This window comes from Aspergillus foveolatus (assembly GCF_047715535.1).
Source record: "Aspergillus foveolatus strain CBS 279.81 unplaced genomic scaffold BDW70scaffold_103, whole genome shotgun sequence".
NCBI classification, from domain to species: Eukaryota; Fungi; Ascomycota; class Eurotiomycetes; order Eurotiales; family Aspergillaceae; genus Aspergillus; species Aspergillus foveolatus.
Window position 1 is genome coordinate 2,059 of NW_027396167.1, and position 19,630 is coordinate 21,688.

General features: G+C 47.1%; 2 protein-coding genes across 2 annotated transcripts; one reads left to right on the forward strand and one right to left on the reverse strand.

Annotated features, from left to right (window-relative positions):
* Positions 1 to 346: 346 nt before the first annotated feature.
* Positions 347 to 2,888, reverse strand: BDW70DRAFT_164328 (uncharacterized protein; the record flags this gene model as incomplete). Its single annotated transcript, XM_073741453.1, has 3 exons — positions 347 to 363; positions 433 to 2,335; positions 2,394 to 2,888. The coding sequence occupies 3 exons, from the start codon at positions 2,886 to 2,888 to the stop codon at positions 347 to 349; spliced, it is 2,415 nt and encodes an 804-aa protein (XP_073591403.1).
* Positions 2,889 to 9,045: 6,157 nt separating this feature from the next.
* On the forward strand, positions 9,046 to 17,389 carry BDW70DRAFT_164330 (type I polyketide synthase; the record flags this gene model as incomplete). Its single annotated transcript, XM_073741454.1, has 19 exons — positions 9,046 to 9,064; positions 9,131 to 9,704; positions 9,760 to 10,273; positions 10,338 to 10,461; positions 10,517 to 10,542; positions 10,690 to 11,006; positions 11,040 to 11,122; positions 11,192 to 11,650; positions 11,710 to 12,281; positions 12,336 to 13,004; positions 13,063 to 13,869; positions 13,983 to 14,079; positions 14,139 to 14,164; positions 14,220 to 14,503; positions 14,640 to 15,081; positions 15,151 to 15,438; positions 15,491 to 15,565; positions 15,639 to 15,979; positions 16,045 to 17,389. The coding sequence occupies 19 exons, from the start codon at positions 9,046 to 9,048 to the stop codon at positions 17,387 to 17,389; spliced, it is 7,062 nt and encodes a 2,353-aa protein (XP_073591404.1).
* Between the last annotated feature and the right edge of the window lie 2,241 nt (positions 17,390 to 19,630).

A 19,630-nucleotide genomic window follows, 5' to 3' on the forward strand; every position in this document is an offset into this window, starting at 1 on the left:
TGAATGGCCCGTGAGCGTCTGCAGCTCTTTGCCGGTCTTAACATCCCAGAGCTTGATGGTGTGGTCCCACGAGCCCGAGGCCAGGGCTGATCCATCAGAAGAGAAGGTCACTGACAGAACTGGATGTGAATGGCCCGTGAGCGTCTGCAGGCTAGGGCCCCATGTGGCTTCTACTTGTGGTAATGGACATATCCAGTTCGGGATATTTCCACTATATGTCCTTCGCACAACACTTTGTTCAGGTGAAAATATCAGTCCAGAATAATAAAGCTGCAGTGGAGCAGAACTAGCAATGGTAGTATTTCTAAGGATGAATCGCATCCCGTCACATAAAAATTGTGATATTTCAGGATCTGTATCCTTCTGAAAGTGTTAGTACTGACTTTCATCAAAGAGTAGACAGACTTACCGTCATCACTGTCTGGAGCATACCCATCATTTCAACGGCTTCAGATAGCACGCCCATCAGGCTCAATGCCTCCAACCAATGAAGGAAATTGGTCTTTAAAAATGGAAGGACTGGAAACTCAGAAATACCACATCTGCTCTGCTGAAGATGATGTACCCAGTACCGACAGGAGTATTGCAGATCGGTTGAGAGATGCTGATCAATAATCTGGCTGTTGATATCATCCTTCTCTGTCGCGTAGCTTGACAAGTCGCAGATATTGCGTTTAAGGCGGTCTTTCATAATGCGTAGACAATGCAGTCCTATCTTCCTGTGTGTTTCTTGCTCATCAATATAGAATTTGCTTTTTGTTGTCAGGAGGTATTCCCGAAAGGATAAGTGCAGGATGCGGACTGGAGCTTCCGAATTACAGGAGATATTGAGAACCGAGTGTAGCGGATCTAGTATTTCACTGATGGTTCGCTTAGGCAGATGAAGAAGCCGTGTCAGTGACTCGACTGAGAGAGGGGTAGCAAGCATGATGATAACACCAACAATGTCCTGAAATTCCTGCAGAAGCTCGTGGGATTCCTGATCATTATCTGTGAGGAGCTGATTCAAAATTGGCTGGTAAATTTTATCCATCTGCGATCCAGATGTAGCTGCTTGAGCCTCCAGAAGCTCTTTAAGACGCTTTTCTGGATGTCTGCCTTCTTCAATAAAGCGACATGCAGTGGCTGCAAAGATAAATAATGGAACTGCCATCTTGACAAGAGCATTGAGAGTATCATTCCCTGGCCAGTCATCAGCCATTTCCCGGCTCTTTCTAATCATGGAAAACCTTTCTTTGAGAAAGATGCGAATATCATGCTCGATTACTGGATTAGGAAGTTCATGCAGGTCCAGATCTTGGTGATGATCACTTTTTTTGAAACCCAGACGGACTGGAAGTTCAGGCCGGCTTGTTAGGAATATCCGGACACGCAACACCTTGGACTTCTGTAGCTGCGGGAGGAGGTCAAGTATGACAGGTATATCCCTTCCCTCGCATTCGTCTAAAGCGTCAATCACAATAACAGTGGTCAACGAATGGCTTGAATCCAAGCTCTGAAGTGGTTGGAGAAGGAGCCTATTAAATTGTTCCTTAAGGGATTTTGCTGCAATATCAGGATCATCCTTAATTGCCTTCGAGACGCCAGGAGCCAGCTGTCGTTGTCTGGTAACCAGCTGTTTTGTTATAGTCGGGATTAGGTACTTTGCATCGCCACGGTCTGCTTCTCCTTTCTTGAAAAAAAAAGTGGCACCGAGTTGTTGATTTTCTCTGAATGTTTGCGCGACCGTCCTAGCAATGGTGGATTTGCCTGTCCCTGCCATGCCGTTTAACCAAAATATGTGTTTGCTGTCTGATGACTTGGCCCACTCAGTGATTTGCGAATGGAGCCCGGCACGAGTCCCTGGAAAGCAGAAACCCTCGTGCTGATTGACATATGAGTCATAAAATGCACCTTTCGCAATTGTCAGGTTCACCAGGTTGAACTGTTGACCAAGGCGCTTCGAGAATTCAAGCAGCTCATTAACCCGGTCTAGGATTTCCTTTGATTTTTCCTCGTGATGTAGATATTGTACTAGTCCAATCCACCTGGAGATGTTATCCCTTTCCTTCTCAACTGAGGCCTTGAACTCGGAAAGTGGATGCTCGGTAATAGCAGTAACATAGTTCAGCAGCTTCCTTCCCATGCTAGGGTCTTGAGCTATTCGTATCTGTGCTGTATAGTGCAGGATAGCTCTGTATAGTCTTATTATAGCATTCCCTAAGTCACCCTTTATCTTGTCATTGCTGCTGTTGTAGATTCTGCCTTCAATATGAGCACACTGCGCGAGAACATCTGCTAGATATTCTAATGACTCAAATATTGCACTCCGTAGATTGTAATAGTTCTGGGTAATCTAGTTTATACAGTTACAAGTTAGCTGCTGTACTGGATATCTGGAACAGTTTACATACTGTCAACCCAAGAGACACAATCGCCCAAGCACTGGCTGCATGATGAGTAGGGTCTGAAGCCACAACTGTACCGATAATGTCTTTGAATGACAGAGCCGCGTTGATGACTTTGTGAGAGGATTCTCGAAGCCTTCTATCTGCTTTTTGCTGGAAATTCTCGTATTGCTTTTCAGTCAAATGAATAACTTTGCTGATAAGGAGAGCTATCGTGGGAGGGCTCTCTAAATCATTCAGCGTTGTAGGATCCTGCACGGTTGACAAGATCTTCCGTTCCTCATCGCTTAGCTGATCATAGGCGGCTGACCACAGATCTTTTGGAGTCAAAGACTGTCTTGACAGATTCGGCTGAGTGCTAGATGCGCCGCAAGAAGCCAGCTGTGGACTATGGATAGTGCCTCCCTGGTCCTCTAGTATTTCTGTTCGAGCGACCGCATTTCCTGTATTCTTGCGTCTGTTAAATGGATTATGAACACGAAATCGGTTTCGAAAAGTCATATCTACCAGGCCACCAGTTCGGCAGAATATGAAAAGGTAGATTCAGGACTTGAAGATTGAGTGGGATGCAGAGCTGAGAGTTATTAGACTACAGTAACAGCGGTAAGGCTGAGGTGTCCTTTGTCTGGCATGAATAACTACCCCGCCCTTTGGCCTGGCGCAGCTGACAGGGTATAGTGACCTGCATTGACCAGCCACATTTTCATTACCACTTCCTCCTAGACATAATGGACACTGGTAATGTGGGCTGGAATTTATGCTTTCTTTTCATAGGAATAGTCGTGAAGTGGTTTTAATCAGCTTATTCGGCTGCGCAAATGCGATAAAGGCCGCCTCAGGTACCTGGAGCCACCGGGCTATCATCAGCCCGTGCCGGGATTCTGGAATGCTCCATGCAAACTAGATAAACAAGAAAACAGTTCCAGTTTCTGACATATCAACACCAATATACCTGGATCCTCAAGCGTCCCTATCAACACGTCACGTTTTTACCATCCACAACAACCAGTATGGGCAGTGTAATCCATATAGCCATGCTACTTGTACTATACAGCCTGTTAGCAGCAGCCCCCTTGATCCTTACTCACAAACAAGATGGAAGACCCATTTTTCCTGGCTAACAGTCAAGCTTTTCACGCTACCAGGCTCATTGGTGGTATATATTGCCTTGAGGAAGCAGCAAGTCCCTTGGGTGATTATGCTTCCCAGTCCCGCTATCCTCACACCTGGGAATGCACCCCTTCGTATGCCCCCGCCCCCAGTTACCTTGGCCGGGAACGAACGCCACTCGGATATAGCCCTCCCCCCAATCACGACGACGACAGGTCTACTCCTCCACATCGTATTCCACCTGTTGGGGCAGATATATTCCGGGATACTGAGTGGGATTACTCGGCGACAGATAATGAAGAGCATCAATCCTCTATCCACTATACTATTGAGCGGAGGGTAACCCTGAACAACCGTGTGGTGGCCAAGGATACCGAACAAGACCTGGCTTTGGATCCTGATTTGTACTGGCAGGATATACGGCAAAAAGCCGAAACTATACTTCGTCGGAAAGTAGCTCATAACCGACGGGTGAGGCTAGATGACACCACGGTTGTGGTGTCTGTAAATGATTGCTCACAGCGTGACCTTACTAAGCGGTTCAAAAAAACTGACATTGACTGGACAGCTATTAAAACTCAGCTCGGCTTGTGGGAAACCTTGTTCCATCAGGGCAAGAAGCTTAGCTTTGTATCTCTATCAATCACTTAGACTCCGACGAGAGTTTGTCAGGAGCCAATAACAGAGGGCAGTTATCAGTAACCCGGAGAATGCTTAACGCACGAGAGGCTGAAATTGATGCTGAAAACTTTTCTGGTCAGCCTTCAGCCTGGTGAGATGTCTACAGGATAATGCGGTGTCCTGGTTCACCATGTTGCCTGGATTCCCAGTATTGTTGGCAAGACCCGGTTGGGAAAAAGCACTATAAACTACGGACCCATCACCTGAAAAAGCTCGTTCGTTTCGTGGAGAAAGAAGATGGTATCATAGAAACACACGATGATGTTCCTGAGAGTATTCGAGAACAACTCTATGCAGAGGAGCAACAACGACTTGAGAAGCAACCCAAGGCTCCGGAGCATCCTGCAGGTACATTCCCTATCAGCATTAATGTGCTTCCTACACAGCAACCTCAGCCAGTGTCAATGTCCCCACTGTCTGGCAACGAATGCGGACCGCTGAAAGCCTCTGTTCTCGAGATTCCCGGGCCCCCTGAAGTCGCAGTGGAGGACTACACCGCTTGGCAACTCTCCCGGGTGAGGACTGATGCTTTTAAGGAAAATATTAGAAAGGCGCGCGACGTGACATTGGAAAATTGCCTTGACTTAAAACAAATCTACTATGATCAAATCCCGGACTGTTTTGTCCAAGTCGATGTAAAAGTTGGCGTCGCTCGCAGGTTTGTCAGTGAGATTGAATGGGTCAAAGGGTATAAACTTTAGCCTGCCGCTGAGTTCTGAACTCCCTTGGAGACGTGCTCTTTGCAAGATAAAAGTGTTTCAGCTAAATTATATATGTCGATTAGCCAGTAATATAGTCAAATATCTTCGTTGTCCCGACATGATTCTCGTCCGAGCCATAAAATATCTTGCCGCATCCTGAACAGTATATATACATATATATATGCGGTTTCAGCCAAATCTGTGCCATGACGGGAAAGGCACCAGTTCATAGCCCTTCATGCTCAATAATGCTAAGCTCCTTAATGAACTTAGTTTCTTAAACCCACAGTGCCAGGATCCAAAACATTGGGATTATTAGGTTAGGCACTGAGTGGCCTGTGAGGATGTTAATGGTCAGCAACTATCATAACAAACAACGCAACTTACAGTGTCGACCTGAGGATATTCAATAGTCAATCCCGCATGCTGAAAGTGCCCCGACTGTATCAGTACACCACTCTAGGAATGCTTCAAATCCTTGTCCCAGATTGGTCTCATATGACTGCCAATGCCGCCGAATGAAGGCTTTTAGCTCAGAAAAAAACTCCTCGATAGGATTCAGATCTGGTGAGTAAGGCGGTAAGTGGACTAGGTTAACAACCTTTTGTAAGCATATTTGCTCAATCCGTTCAGAATGATGGAAGGATGCGTTGTCCATTATCAGAATAGACCTAGGTTCGGGCCATCTTCCGCAGTGCTGAAGAAGTTCTTGAATAAAGTCTTCAAAGAATAACACATCGGTTGAGCCTTGGAATATACGAGCGAGCATGATTCCGTCTTGGGAGTAAGCCGGAAGTATTTGATAGCGTTGATCGCGCTGGAATTTAGATACTTGGACCGGGGTGGTACTATTTGGGGACCACCCGGTCCTTCGAGAGCCTATTCGTTTATCACATCCAGACTCGTCAACATAGACCAAGTGGTATGAGGAAAAGTCTGAAATGAAGTGCGTGTTTTCATCTCTTAAATCAGCGATCCGTTCTTTTGCTTGTTGGCGGGCAACCTTTTTTGACCACCCGATTCGATGAAGTGCGTCACTGATGGTGGACTTTGGCACAGCCAGTCCGAATTCATCCAACAAGAATAGTTCCATTTCATCTAGGTATAAATCAGGCTTTTCAAGAAGATGATCACAGAGGGCTTCTAACATCACCGGAGTGATTTTTCGTGGTCGAACCCCCTTTATTCTAGGCGCCTTCATGCTACCGAAGAGTTGAAGGTTTGAACGGAGTCTGACGATGGCGCGTTTACTACATCCAGCGGCTTCTGCCATCTGGGAAGTGGTGAGTTCTCCGCTGTCCAACATATCATGGATGAGATCCAGTGTTGATTGAGCTAGGTTTGGAGCCATCGCGGAGTTGCACAGCAACGGTGGTCAACAGCCAGGGTTCCTGCTGAAGTGAAGAATTTCAGGCAGGCACATGACTCCAGGCTGGCACATGGACTTAGGCCCCAAATACACACTGGTTATGTCCCTGTCACGTATAATAGAATACCGTAAACGATAATAGATATTCCATTGGGTTCCTGAAAGGGCTTAGTGTCGTTTAAATTTAGGGTTACTGAAACAATCAAAAGAGTATATGTGGTGACACCAGATTCCGGGAACCCTGTATCTGCGCTTCTTTCTCTTGTTTCTCTCTCTAAGCTTGTGATATTCGTGAATACAGGACAGCTAGTTGAAAACAATATTACCTACGCCCGTTACAATTGGGACCTTTTTTTTCTCTTTTCCAATCAAATAAATATATTCTACAAATAAAAATGTGTCTATTAATGCTTTATATGACAACTGCCATGCAATTAGGCGCATCATAAGAATGTCAGGCATCACAGCTGAAATGGCGAGGGATATAATCAAATTCTGTCATAGCCTCTTAGATTATGACATGGTCCTGCCATAACATGGATACTGGACTTGTGAAGTTTAGCTATGTGAATCTCTCTATTTGCAAAATACAGATTTCTCTACCACGGGACGACAGTATTGCTGGTCTATTTCTGATGTTTGGTAATGTACATGTTGCAAACGATCAAATTATCCAGATTTGTCAGCTAGAATCCACGAAAAATATGCAATTTTCAATTAATAGAGTTATTGGAAAACCATAATTAAACCTGGAAAAGATGCTTTCTTCGAACAGAACGTGTTATTGATGCTGCTAATGCATTATGTGGGTGCTATGTGATTATGTTGGATCTTGCTAGGAGATCTGGAGATGCAAGGTGCCTCTGTTCGCTGCGCCTGCCATGGAACCTCAGCTACATTAATAATAGTGTCTTTGGACGTTTGCTATGTATGTCATAGTAGGTGGCTCAGGGCCGAACACTCCTAGTTCTTCACTTAAACAAGCAACCTTTTGATTCATTCCATTGTGATACTCTAGAGATTGGACCCAGAGTGTGGATATTCACAGATATATTTGCTCCAGTATAGTAAATGACCAATCATCATATATGGCACCTCCCTTTTCGTATATCAGAACTACAAAGTCTGACTTCTCAAAGTTCTATGCAGAGACTTCTACTATGACCACAACTAGAAGTTATATCTCTTTTGGCTGCTTATTAGGCTAGATTGCTTATCACTCCTCTTGTAGTTAACCCACTGTATGCAGCTATATTGAGACAATCAGACTTCATTATTCCCGGGTTATTGGTGGACGATATCTAGTTATTACGCTTTACAAAGACGCCGATATAAAGCAGGCAGTAGGCTGAATGTTATACTTTGAGTTCAATCAAGATCCTTCCACTATGCCATATTGTGCCTATACGTGCCACACCCAGAGAATGATTTCAGAGACATTTCCATGCAGTGATAGCCCAATCTTGCTGTCACTGCAAATGAGAATACTTATAAGGATAATGCACGTAGCGTCAGTCTCAAATGATGATGTGCTCACCAAGGCGTTTTGATCCATGGCCTAAGGCGTTATTGATTTCTTGTTCCAATCATAATTAATGTGGGAAGGAGGTCGTGTTATCAAATGTCTATGAAACCCGTGAATTCCATTTCAGTAGAGTCTAAGCTATGGTGGAATCCATCGCTGATTACGTGGAGCTGTTGTGCCCATGGCTTCTAATGAACATACTACCCCTATTCTTCTGTTGTCGATTGTGGGGGCAGAGAAGTAAGGTGACGGCAGTGGCTGAAAGCCGAACCCTAATCCCCATGGTTTAGTCTTGTATTATTCGCACTATTTGTTCCTCTATTATTGGCTTTACGAGGTAGAAGTATCTCTACAGGGCTAGGTCGATCTACCCTGACGAATAGAAAGTCAAGATAAGAAGTTGATGATCTACATCAATTGTTTCGGAAATCTTTGCAGCATGCTAAAGTAAGAGAATGAAGAACTATGGTACTCCTGGGTCATTCTTCCGTTATTGTGTGGACATCCATGTCATATCATATCTGAAAGACATTCATATTGAGGGCAGCATATTCAAGGGGCAGTTGGAAGATATATCAGCATTAATGAGCCATACTGTGAGGGTGCATGGAATTGTCTCACATTGCCCGTTCTCTGGCCCTGGCCCGAGTTAGATTTCCTACACAGCAGGGCTGGTCCCTCCACAATTCCCTTTATGTACGCGTCTAGTTTTATAGAACTTGTGTTTCAAACCTCCTGCAAAGCGCGCTCTCATCATCGTATTTTTGACTGAGTGAGCCTCAATTAACGAAACATTTAAGCTGTGAACAAGAAATCCAGGATGTTATCAGCCGCTGCATTAGCACTCTACTTATAATCTAGGGGCATATCTTACCAGACAACCGACACTATACATCTCACAAATATAATAAGTCAATAAATTCTCTTATGAAAGGTTCTTTGTGAATGTATTAGTCGTGACGCACTTGGCACAGACTTAGAGTTAGGGAAAAAGCAGAGCCGAGAAAAGATACTAGACTGAAAACGGATGCTGTCAATGTCACATACTAAAATCATATTCTGCAACTTTAAAGTGAAAGCCCCCCAACCCTGATAGGCCGGGTTTATTAATAATGCAAATTTTTCTTGTTTTATAAGATTTGGCCAGTTACCCCTTTCCTCTGGAGTGGTCGGAGCTAACTCTGTCGGAGACTCTTAGGCTTATCAGATTCCGATATTATTCTTGCCTACTACTAGCAGCAAGCGATTGAGTAGCTACGCATCAATTCGAGCATGGAAGGTAACAAGAATAGTAAGCTGCTTCAATATTTTAGGCCGTGATACGCTCTTTATGAACTAACAAGTGAGCACGGTATAGGACCTGGGTTGGCCGAAGCCTATGGCCCCGAAAGACCGTCTCCAACGAAGGGTAGCGCGAGAAGTAATAACACGCAGCCTACGAGCAAAGGAGTTGCTATCATCGGGATGGCTATGAGACTCCCCGGGTCTGTCAGCACTGCGGATCAGTTTTGGGACCTTCTGGTCAGTAAAAAAAGTGGTCGCATCGAGGTGCCACTGGATCGGTATAATATTAATGGCTTCTACCATCCTGCCGGCAGATCTGGGTGCATCGGCACCCGTGAAGGCCATTTTCTGCAGGAGAACATCGCACGCTTCGACCATGAATTCTTCTCGGTCTCAGAGAACGAAGCTGGTATGATGGATCCACAGCAGCGAATGCTACTGGAAGTTGTCTGGGAATGTATGGAGAATGCCGGGCAGACCCAGTGGCGAGGTCAAGATATCGGATGCTTTGTCGGGGCACTTGGTGAAAACTGGCTTGACATCAGCTCCAGGGATTTGCAACGGCCCCGCGATAACCAGGTCAACACAACAATGGACTTCGCTCTCGCCAATCGCGTCTCCTACACATATGATCTGAAAGGTCCTAGGTATATCGCGCAGCGCGCAAGGCAACAGTAAAGGTTACGTCTGACATAAATATAGTGTCACAATCCAAACCGCCTGTTCCTCCTCGTTGGTTGCTTTACATATGGCTTGCCAGGCTATTTCAGACGGTCAATGTCGGGCAGCCATAGTCGCTGGTGTTAATCTTATCATTTCGCCGACGATGACAATCGCAATGACGCAAGAAGGGGTGCTCTCACCCTTAGGTATATCAAAAACCTTCGACGCAGCTGCGGATGGATATGGTAGAGGTGAGTCAGTGAGTGCAATATTTCTCAAAAAGTTAGATGATGCTGTCGAAAAAAGCGACCCTGTACACGCGATTGTTCGAGCTACTGCGACTAATTTTGACGGAAAAACATCGGATATGAAAACACCAAACCCCCTTAGCCATGAGCAACTAATCAGGCAGGCATATGCTCGAGCCGGTATATCTGAATTCTGTCAAACCGCTTTTGTGGAATGTCATGGCACCGGCACAGCCACAGGAGATCCTCTGGAGGCACAAGCAATTGCCAATGTCTTCGGCCATAAAGGTGTGATGATTACTTCGGTAAGATTGCAACTGATGCTCTACATCTCATGAGAGGTCAATCTAAATCAAGTTGTCATACCAGGTCAAACCGAACATCGGCCACTCGGAGGGTGCATCGGCACTGTCGAGCATTATCAAAGCAACTCTTTCGCTTGAGCATAAGCGGATTCCTCCCAACATCTACTTTGAAATCGCCAATCCAAAAAGTATGGTCATACACCGTCCGCGAATTCAGACAACTAACTGATGGGTGACTGTTAGTTCCCTTCGAGGCTGCTCACCTCCAGGTACCTCAGGATCTCATTGAAGGCCGGTAGACCGCGAAGAGAGAGTAAGTATTAACTCTTTCGGTATTGGGGGGGTTAACGCGCATGTAAGTCTCATTCGTACCTGCCTGTACTTGCCATTCCGAGCACCCTGACTTACCTCCGAAGGCGATTCTCGAGTCAGCACCGCGTATGCTGCGCCGCCACGCGGAGACCAACAGTGTCGGGAACGCGCAAGTCCTAGTTTTCTCAGCGCACACCCCCAAGGCCGTCAAAACAAAAGGGCAGCAGCTTGAGGACTATCTAAAAAGCCATCCAGCGCGGCTAAAGGATGTCGCATTTACCCTTGCGGAGCGCAGAGAGCATTTCAAATTCAGAGCATACTATGTCGTACTGGATGGAACATTATCTCCACTGTCCCGTATAGAGTCTGCCGGCACAATCTATGAAACATCGGCCTTTGTTTTCACCGGGCAGGGCGCGCAGTGGGCCGCAATGGGCTGAGATCTTCTTGCCAGGTCAGCTATATTCAGGGCGAGCATTGCCAGACTGGATAATGCCCTAAAAGCTCTGCCGGAAGCACCCAAATGGACAATCGCAGGTTAGTTCCGTGAAGGGCACTACAGCCATACTGTCTCTGCGCCTTGCAGCTCTAAATAAACTGTTACAGATCAAATTTCACACTACGAAAACAGGTCTCAGGCGAGCGCGGTCGAGCTCTCGCAGACTCTCACCACGGCGCTGCAAGTAGGCCTTGTAGATGTGCTCGCACAATGGAGGATCCGCCCTGGTGCTTTGGTTGGTCATTCAAGTGGTGAGATCGCTGCTGCTTACGCGGCTGGGGCTTTGACTGCAGAGGCAGCCATCGTAATTGCGTATTACAGGGGACAAGTGGCGCAAGAACTATCACGACACGATCAACGCGGGGGTATGGCTGCAGTCGGGCTCAGCCGTAAAGCCATTACTTCCTACCTTTCAAAGGACGTCACCTTGGCCTGCGAGAATAGCCCTAACAGTGTCACAATATCTGGTGATAAGGACAGGTTAAGAAGTGTCATTAAACAAATCCAGGCCAAAAAGCCTGACACATTCTGTCGGCTTCTGCGCGTTGATATGGCGTATCATTCCAGTAAGCCGAATTGTGAACCCCCAATGGATTTGCAAACTTCCCTAACATTGAATAATTAGGAGACATGAAGATTGTCGGGCCTAAATATGAAGCTCTACTCGAAAGCCATGTCCAGAGCGCTGTCCCAGCGATACCCCTGTATTCTAGCATAACCGGGGCCGTGATACACTGCGCAGGTCAAATGGACGCTCGATATTGGCGCGAGAACCTTGAATCCCCAGTTCTGTTCTCTTCAGCCATCAACTCAATGCTTGATACTCAGCTTATTGGTGCTATCATCGAAGTTGGGCCGCACCCAGCACTAGCAGGGCCGGTACAGGAGATTCTCGGAAATAAGTGTGCCAAAGAAAAGATTCGATACCTCCCCACGCTCTCGCGCCATAAGAACCAGATACTCTCTTTAGTGAGTCTTGCCGGCTCACTGCATTCGCTCGGTATTGAGGTGGATCTGGCAGCAGTCAACCAAGGATACCGTGGAACAAGTGTTGTGACTGATCTTCCTCTGTACCCTTGGCAGCACGCCACTAAGTATTGGGACGAAAGCCGGGTCACCCAAGAATGGAGGCTACGGCAATACCCTAACCATGAGCTGCTGGGGTCTCGGGTGTACGAGTGTGGCCACCTGGAGCCGGTTTGGCGAAACATTTTGCGTCTCGATGATACGTCCTGACTGCGGGATCACCAGATCGGTGACCAAATCATATTCCCCTGCAGCGCATACATAGCCATGGCCGGAGAAGCTATTCGGCAACTGACTGCAGGCACGAGCTTCAGATTACGCAACCTTTCTATCCAGCGGGGTTTGATACTACAAGATGGAAGAGAGACCGAGCTTCTAACCAGCTTCAAGCCACTGCGGCTCACCGATGAGTTGGATTCGTCGTGGTGGAATTTTACAATATCATCATGCAATGATAATTCCTGGACCAAGCACGTTGCTGGTGAAGCACAGGCTGGTTCGGAACTCCCAGGTTCGGGACAGAGCACGAGGTCATTTCCACGAATCGTTCCTGCGCCTGTTTGGTACCGCGGCATTAAGAACATTGGAATGCATTATGGACCACGGTTCCAATGCTTAAAAGATATCAGCGCAGATCCAGTGAACGCTCATGCGGCCGCAACTATGCATGAAAAATCTAGTCCATATGGAAGTCTCTACTATACTCATCCAGCTGGCATTGATCAACTCATGGTCCTTTGCGCAGCGGCCGCATGTCACGGCAACCCTCGCAAGATTGGGAGCGCCTTGATTCCACAGGCCATTGGCGATGTGTATGTCCGAGGGTCGGGCGGAAAACCCCAATTTGCTGAAGCAAGTGCAACTAAATCGGCAAGCGGCACTGTCCTCGGGGCTGTAACTGCCTCGGCGGATGGGGTTGTCTGTTCTGCATATTTCCGGCCTACGGCTGAAGCCAGCAGAGGTTGGGGAAGAATTAGGAGAAAATGATGCACTGGCCGCAGTAGACCCGAACTGGTGTCCACTTATTGACTTTGCTCCGCACGAACGATTGATCCGATCCAAGTCACGCCGCAGTGATAAGCTCCTGGTGGAAAAGCTTGCTGTCTTGTGCACTATTGAAAGCGCACGTAGGACTCAAACCAAACAGGTTAAGAAAGAATTGTTCTCTCAGCAGAAGTTCAGATCTTGGCTGTCTTCACAGACAAAGAGGATCCAGAAAGGGGAGTATCCTGTTATTGCCGAAGCTAAAGAATGGGTTGACATTGAGCCATCGACACGGCAGAAAATGATAAGCGAGATTGCTGACGAGGTTCTGCGTACGTCAAATTCTCCTTACGCACAAGCGATATTGTCCATCTATGGCAATCTAGAGGATATTCTGGCCGGCCGGCTTCATGCGCTGGAGGTTCTCTCTAAGGATGAGTGTTTGACCAACATATATCGGACAATTCGAGAATCTGTGGAGCTCAAGGACTACTTTAACATTTATGGGCGATCGCGACCATATCTCCGGATTTTGGAGGTTGGTGCAGGAACGGGTGGCATGACTGCGGCCGTCCTCGAAGCTCTAACATTACCAGAGGCCGTCCGCCTATACCGGAGCTATACATTCACCGATATTTCTCCAGGGTTCTTCCCCGCTGCAATGAAACATTTTGAACGCTATGAGGGAATTGAGTATCAGGCGCTGGATATCAGTCGTGATCCTGTAGAGCAAGGGTTTAACCCCGGGGAATATGATCTAATTATTGCTGCCAACGTAAGTGTGTCATTCACATATGGGCGGGCTTCCCTTACTTGCGATATTAAGTCCGCTCAAGATACCAGTAGTTGTCATTGCTATTGTAGATACAACTCTAACTCGCTTCGCAGGTCCTACATGCAACCCCATCATTACGTGAAACGCTTTCGAATGTTCGAAAACTGCTGGCTCCAGGTGGTCGTATCTTCCTACAAGAAGTTTGCGGTGGTGTGTGTCCCTACCTCTGATTTTACTCTTCTTAATCGGCTGATGTCTGGACGTGATAGATTTGATAGCGCAGTCATATATAATGGTAGGTTGCATAGCAACGCGCACACATCAATGCTTAAGCTAACGTCATACATCAGGGTTCTCTTCCTGGGTGGTGGCTTGGCCAAAATGACGGACGAATTGAAAGTCCATATGTGTCGGCTGAGAGATGGAACAAGGAACTCAAGCATAGTGGGTTTAACGGTATTGAGATCGTTGTACACGACGACGAGAGGCCATTCCAGCAAATGTCCCACATAATTTCCAAGGAAGCCGAGATCAAACATACAAGGTCTGTGACCCTTGTTTTTGATCCCCCACTGGGGAACATTGAAAAAGAGGTTGCGAGCTCGTTTGAAAGCGAAGGTTATGTAGTCTCCTGGTGCGAGATGGGCCAAACGTCTGCCTGTAGGGCAAGGCGTCGTTTTCTTGTATGAGACGAAAAGACCATTACTCCATGACCTTAGTTCTGAAGACTGGACTTGTGTCCGGACTTATCTCTCGAGCTTACAAGCTAGTGGCACCGGTGCCCTCTGGGTTACCAGGAGAACCCAGATCGAATGCACAGACCCACGTTACGGCATGGTCCTCGGCCTCTTTAGGACAGTCAGGACAGAAACGTCCATTGACTGTGCCACATTGGAAATTCCGCAGTTCGACAACTCTGTCTCCGATGCCATCGCCGGCGTATTCGACAGTTTTCAGTCTCGCGGACAGTTGCAAGTCCCTCACATCGACTACGAGTATGTCATTATGGATGGCACAATATACGTGGCCAGATATCTACCTTTGCCCTTGAGCGAGAAGCTGCGTTCAGTGCCTCTTCCTAACGCGCCGAAAGTCCTCTCTATAGGCAAATACGGATTGCTCGATACTCTCCACTGGGTGGAAATGAAGACACAGCAATTGCGGCTGAACATGGTTGAGGTCAAGCCGATTTTCATGGGCTTGAATTTTAGAGTGAGTTGATGAGGCTTTCCTTTTCGATTTGCTGCCGAACCTGATGCGATGCCTGCTAACATAGATCAGGATTTGCTTCTTGCTATGGGGTTCGTGGATGATTCGCCAAGAAGCATGGGAATTGAGGCTGCAGGTATCATCACTGGAATCGGTGACAAGGTGTCCGATTTACAAGTCGGGGACAGGGTGATGCTCGTCATTGATGGCGGCAGTTTCGCGTCGACCATTCAAACCACTGAGCTAAGGTGCATAAAGCTACCGGATGATCTTCCTCTAGACAAAGCCGCAACTATGCCCTGTGTTTTTAGCACAGTTATTCACTCCTTGATCAATATGGCAAGAGTGGAAAGAGGCCAGGTAAGATAGGGAAGAATGCACTACTGCAGCATACAAACTAACCCATCCAAAGACTGTCTTAATTCATTCTGCGTCGGGCGGTCTTGGCCAGGCGGCAATACAGATCTGTAAGCATATCGGTGCAACAGTATGTTTAAACTTCTCCCTTTTCAAACTTCACCGTCTGCCCGGTCCAGCGTTCGGTAATAACTAGCAATCAGGTTTATGCAACGGTAGGGAACGACACAAAAGCCGCCTTCCTCATCAAGACGTACGGCATACCATCGCATCGCATTTTCACTTCGAGAACTGCAGCATTCCTACCAGCTATTATGCAGCAGACAGATGGGCGCGGCGTAGACATCGTACTCAATTCGCTCTCCGGGGAGCTTCTCCATGCATCCTGGCAATGTGTTGCCGAGTATGGTTGTATGGTGGAGGTCGGCAAGCGCGATATTCTAGGAAACGCTCGGCTAAGCATGAATGAGTTCCTGCAGAACCGGTCATTCATCGGGGTAGACATGGCACAGATTGTTAAGGAAAGACCTGACCTTACTCATCGGTAGGTGATTTACAAACACTAGCCCATAAGAGGTATTTTGTTGACGGTTGTCATGTTATATCCAGCCTCCTCGAAGATTGTGTGGCTCTCTACAGAGAAGGTGCCACTCAGAGCATCCAACCCATTCACACGTTCGATGCAGCAAATGCCCATAAGGCGTTTCGGCATATGCAGGGGGCCACATCAATTGGGAAAATCGTCGTCAGAGCCCCGAACGACCACCAAGACTTGAGTCTTGGCCGTGCTCATGCCCAAGTGAAGCTATCTTCTGATCGCTCCTATCTTCTCATCGGCGGGCTTAGTGGAATTGGAAGACCGATCGCTACGTGGCTTGTAGAGAACGGAGCCCGCCATCTAGTCTTCTTTTCAGGCTCAGCCGGGGACGCTTTAAATCAAGCTTTCTTTAAGGAACTCATGGCTCAAGGTGCGAGCGTCACTCACATTAATGGCGATGTCAGCAAGCTGGAAGATGTTCAGCGTATTGTGGGCTCCAGCCCTGCTCCTATTGGCGGCATTTTTCAGTTCGCAATGGTCTTGCAAGACCGTCCTACGCTTGAGATGGGTTACATGGATTGGAACACTGCAGTTGCTCCAAAAGTGACTGGAACATGGAATATTCACCAGGTATTTAAGCACCACAATTTGGAGTTTCTGGTCCTCATGAGCTCTATTGCCGGCATTCGGGGCTACCCCGGCCAGGCCAATTATGCAGCAGCCAATTCATTCCTTAATGCCTTTACACACTATCGCCACGCCTGTGGACATCCTTGTGCAGTCGTTAATCTCGGGGTCATGGATGAAGTTGGCTTCGTGGCCAGAACTCCGTTCGTACTCCAGAGGTTCCGAGAGCAAGGGACGCACATTTTGGCCGTTCAAGACCTCCTTGACTCGATGCATATTGCCATAACCCACCAGTACCCAGTCAACAATACCAATCCACCTGCCCACTGCTCAACACATTTGTACATCGGCTTCGTGCCAAATCACATTAGTACCCAGCCAGGAATCCGAGAAGATGCCCGACTGAGCCTTGCTCGGAACATGAAGGCACAGTCAGGAAATTGCCAGGGCTCTGCTGAGGGGCCTCTAAGGGAGTTCCTATCGAATGCGGCGGCGGACAGCACTTTGTTCGAGACTGAAGCGGGCCTGCAGGTGCTCAGGACTTCCATAATCCGTATGTTCTGCTCTCTACTTTCTATTCCAGAGGAGGACTTCGATCCGAGCTGGTCGGTGTCCAGTCTTGGGGTTGATTCACTGGTAAAGATAGAAATTCGTCGTTGGTGGCGCCGCCATATGGACTTGGATATCAGCATTTTTGATATCACGAATGCTCCGTCCGTCAATCACCTTATTGATGTTTCGCGGCAAGCCCTCGCTGTACGATTTGGCGCAGCTGACTGTCGGAATTAGTCATTCCGCATAAATTGCTTGGATGTATTGATACTGTACGCTTATTGCCATAGTGGTCTTGTGACTAGTGTCAGAGACAGGGCATAATACGCTCCATACTCACTGATTTTTGAGCTCGAAATAGCTCATGGTGACATCGTGGTTACTGGGACAAGGAGAGGATTTTCTCAGCTGTGTTACCGTGGCTTTTTTTTCTGAGAGCCTGTTCACTCACTCTTAATTTTCTTTGGAAGTAGCTCTAGACGCGATACATAGCTAAGGGGTGAACGGGATATGGCAACAAGAGAGGTCTCGCTGATATTACGTTTGGCTTACTGTAACAAATTGGCCAAGAACTACCTTAAATGCCCAAGGTCCAGAAAAGCCGCTATATAATGCGAATAGCTCTATATACTACTTGATTATCCTTAACCCTATCATTGAATATTAAAGACGATATTAAAAACAAATAATATGGCCAATCTGGAGCGTGTGCATATTATTGTTTAAGGGTTGTACAAAATGGTGCAGTTGTTAGATAACTACCAAAAGCAAGCAGCAGAATAGAATAGGAGTATAATGTGCTAAGGTTATAATAAACTCCAATCTATGGTAGGCTCTCTGTAAGGGGACGAATGCTTGTTCTAAACTCTATTTTGCCATATTGTCACGACAGACACCTGACTTGTGAGGCATCAACAGCCTGATCAGGGTAGCTGCCCCAGGCGCCCCGACAGCTGACCGCATAAATGTTGTCCCGAGCGTCTTGTGCACGGTCTACATCTTATTTATAGAGCACCGTTTGCACAAAGCCAGACAAGTCATGAAAACTTGAACTGAATAGAGTGATAGTCTGCACAGTAGCAAATTACTGTGTCGAGTTTGAGTTGCTTTGGGGCCGAGATGGCTGACGTCGCAAATATATTTTCTGGACCGACGTCGGAGCACTTAGATGGCGACGACGAGAAACTGAATTATGATTAGGAGAAGCAATTGCTTCTATTGGTTCTCTGGGGCAAGAGTCGCACCCGCGTCACAGGTGATGGGTAAACGACAAGGTACGGCAGTCGGAGATTTGGAATATATAATACATTAAGATGGGACATACAAAAGCAATGGAGTCCTGGCTTTGAGAAAAATTGTGCCTTCCCTATGCTCCACATATGACTCGCTCGCACGGCTGCTTCCAATATTCCAGGCGCCAGGAACGTCTGCAGATTTCCATGTGTTTGACCCGTGGACATGTGAGCAGTGCTGGGCATACAATACTGACATGTTCACGGTTCTCAGCCAGCCATCCTGCAGAGTTTCAGGGAATCGCCACATCCATCCAATTGGGGCCTTAGTCTGGGGATGGATCAGTGGCAGAGCTGAGAGTAACGGGATCGAGGAGAAGATGTGGATAGTAGCATGCAAGTGGACCCCGACCCTTCAGAAGGAGCGGAAGATTTGGCACTGTTTGTCACAGGCTATGGCCTGGATTTTGGTTGTCGGCCATGCCCTCAACCCAGTTCTAAATAAGGTTTCTGCAACATCAGTATACGGCCTCGGAATTGCGGCCTCGAAGCTTAGGAAAGGAGATCCGTCCTCATAACTTCGGGAAAGGGATCCGTCGGCATACAGGTCCGGGAAGTCAGAATGGTTGATAAAGGGAGGAGGAAGGTATCTGCGCTTCTATCTTTTGTTTCTTTCTCTAAGCTTGTGATACTCGTTTATACAGGACAGCTAGTTGAAAACAATACTACCTACGCCCGTGACACTGTTAGGTGAGTTACTTTTTTTCTCTTCTTTCCTCTTCACATTTTCCCTGTGGTTTCTTTGTTCAGATGTGATATGCGAGTCCACTTCAAACCTCAAACATCCGAACAATGTGTATAGTACAATCCAGGAACAAATTTGTCTCCAAGAAGGATCGGTAGTGAAGAAGTCTAGGGAAGAACGGGGCTTCAGCTGAAGAACTATAGATCGTTGAGAACTGAACGGATGGGTGTGATTGGTCACAAGGATACGATAGAGAATAGATCCAGCTCTTGATGTTTGTTCGCGTCAGAACCTGTAGCCAATTAGTCATTTCCTTGGTCTGTTCTCCCTCCATCCAGACAGTGCTTGTTCTGTAGCCTAACTGCCAAAGACTCGTTTCCACCACGCCGGCACCACCCCAGTACTCGACAGGATAAGCTGGCTGGGCTGAGAGAAAAGTTGCCATTGCAAGTATAATACACTATTTACTCCACCCAGAGAGAAGATTCCGTGCTCTGAGTT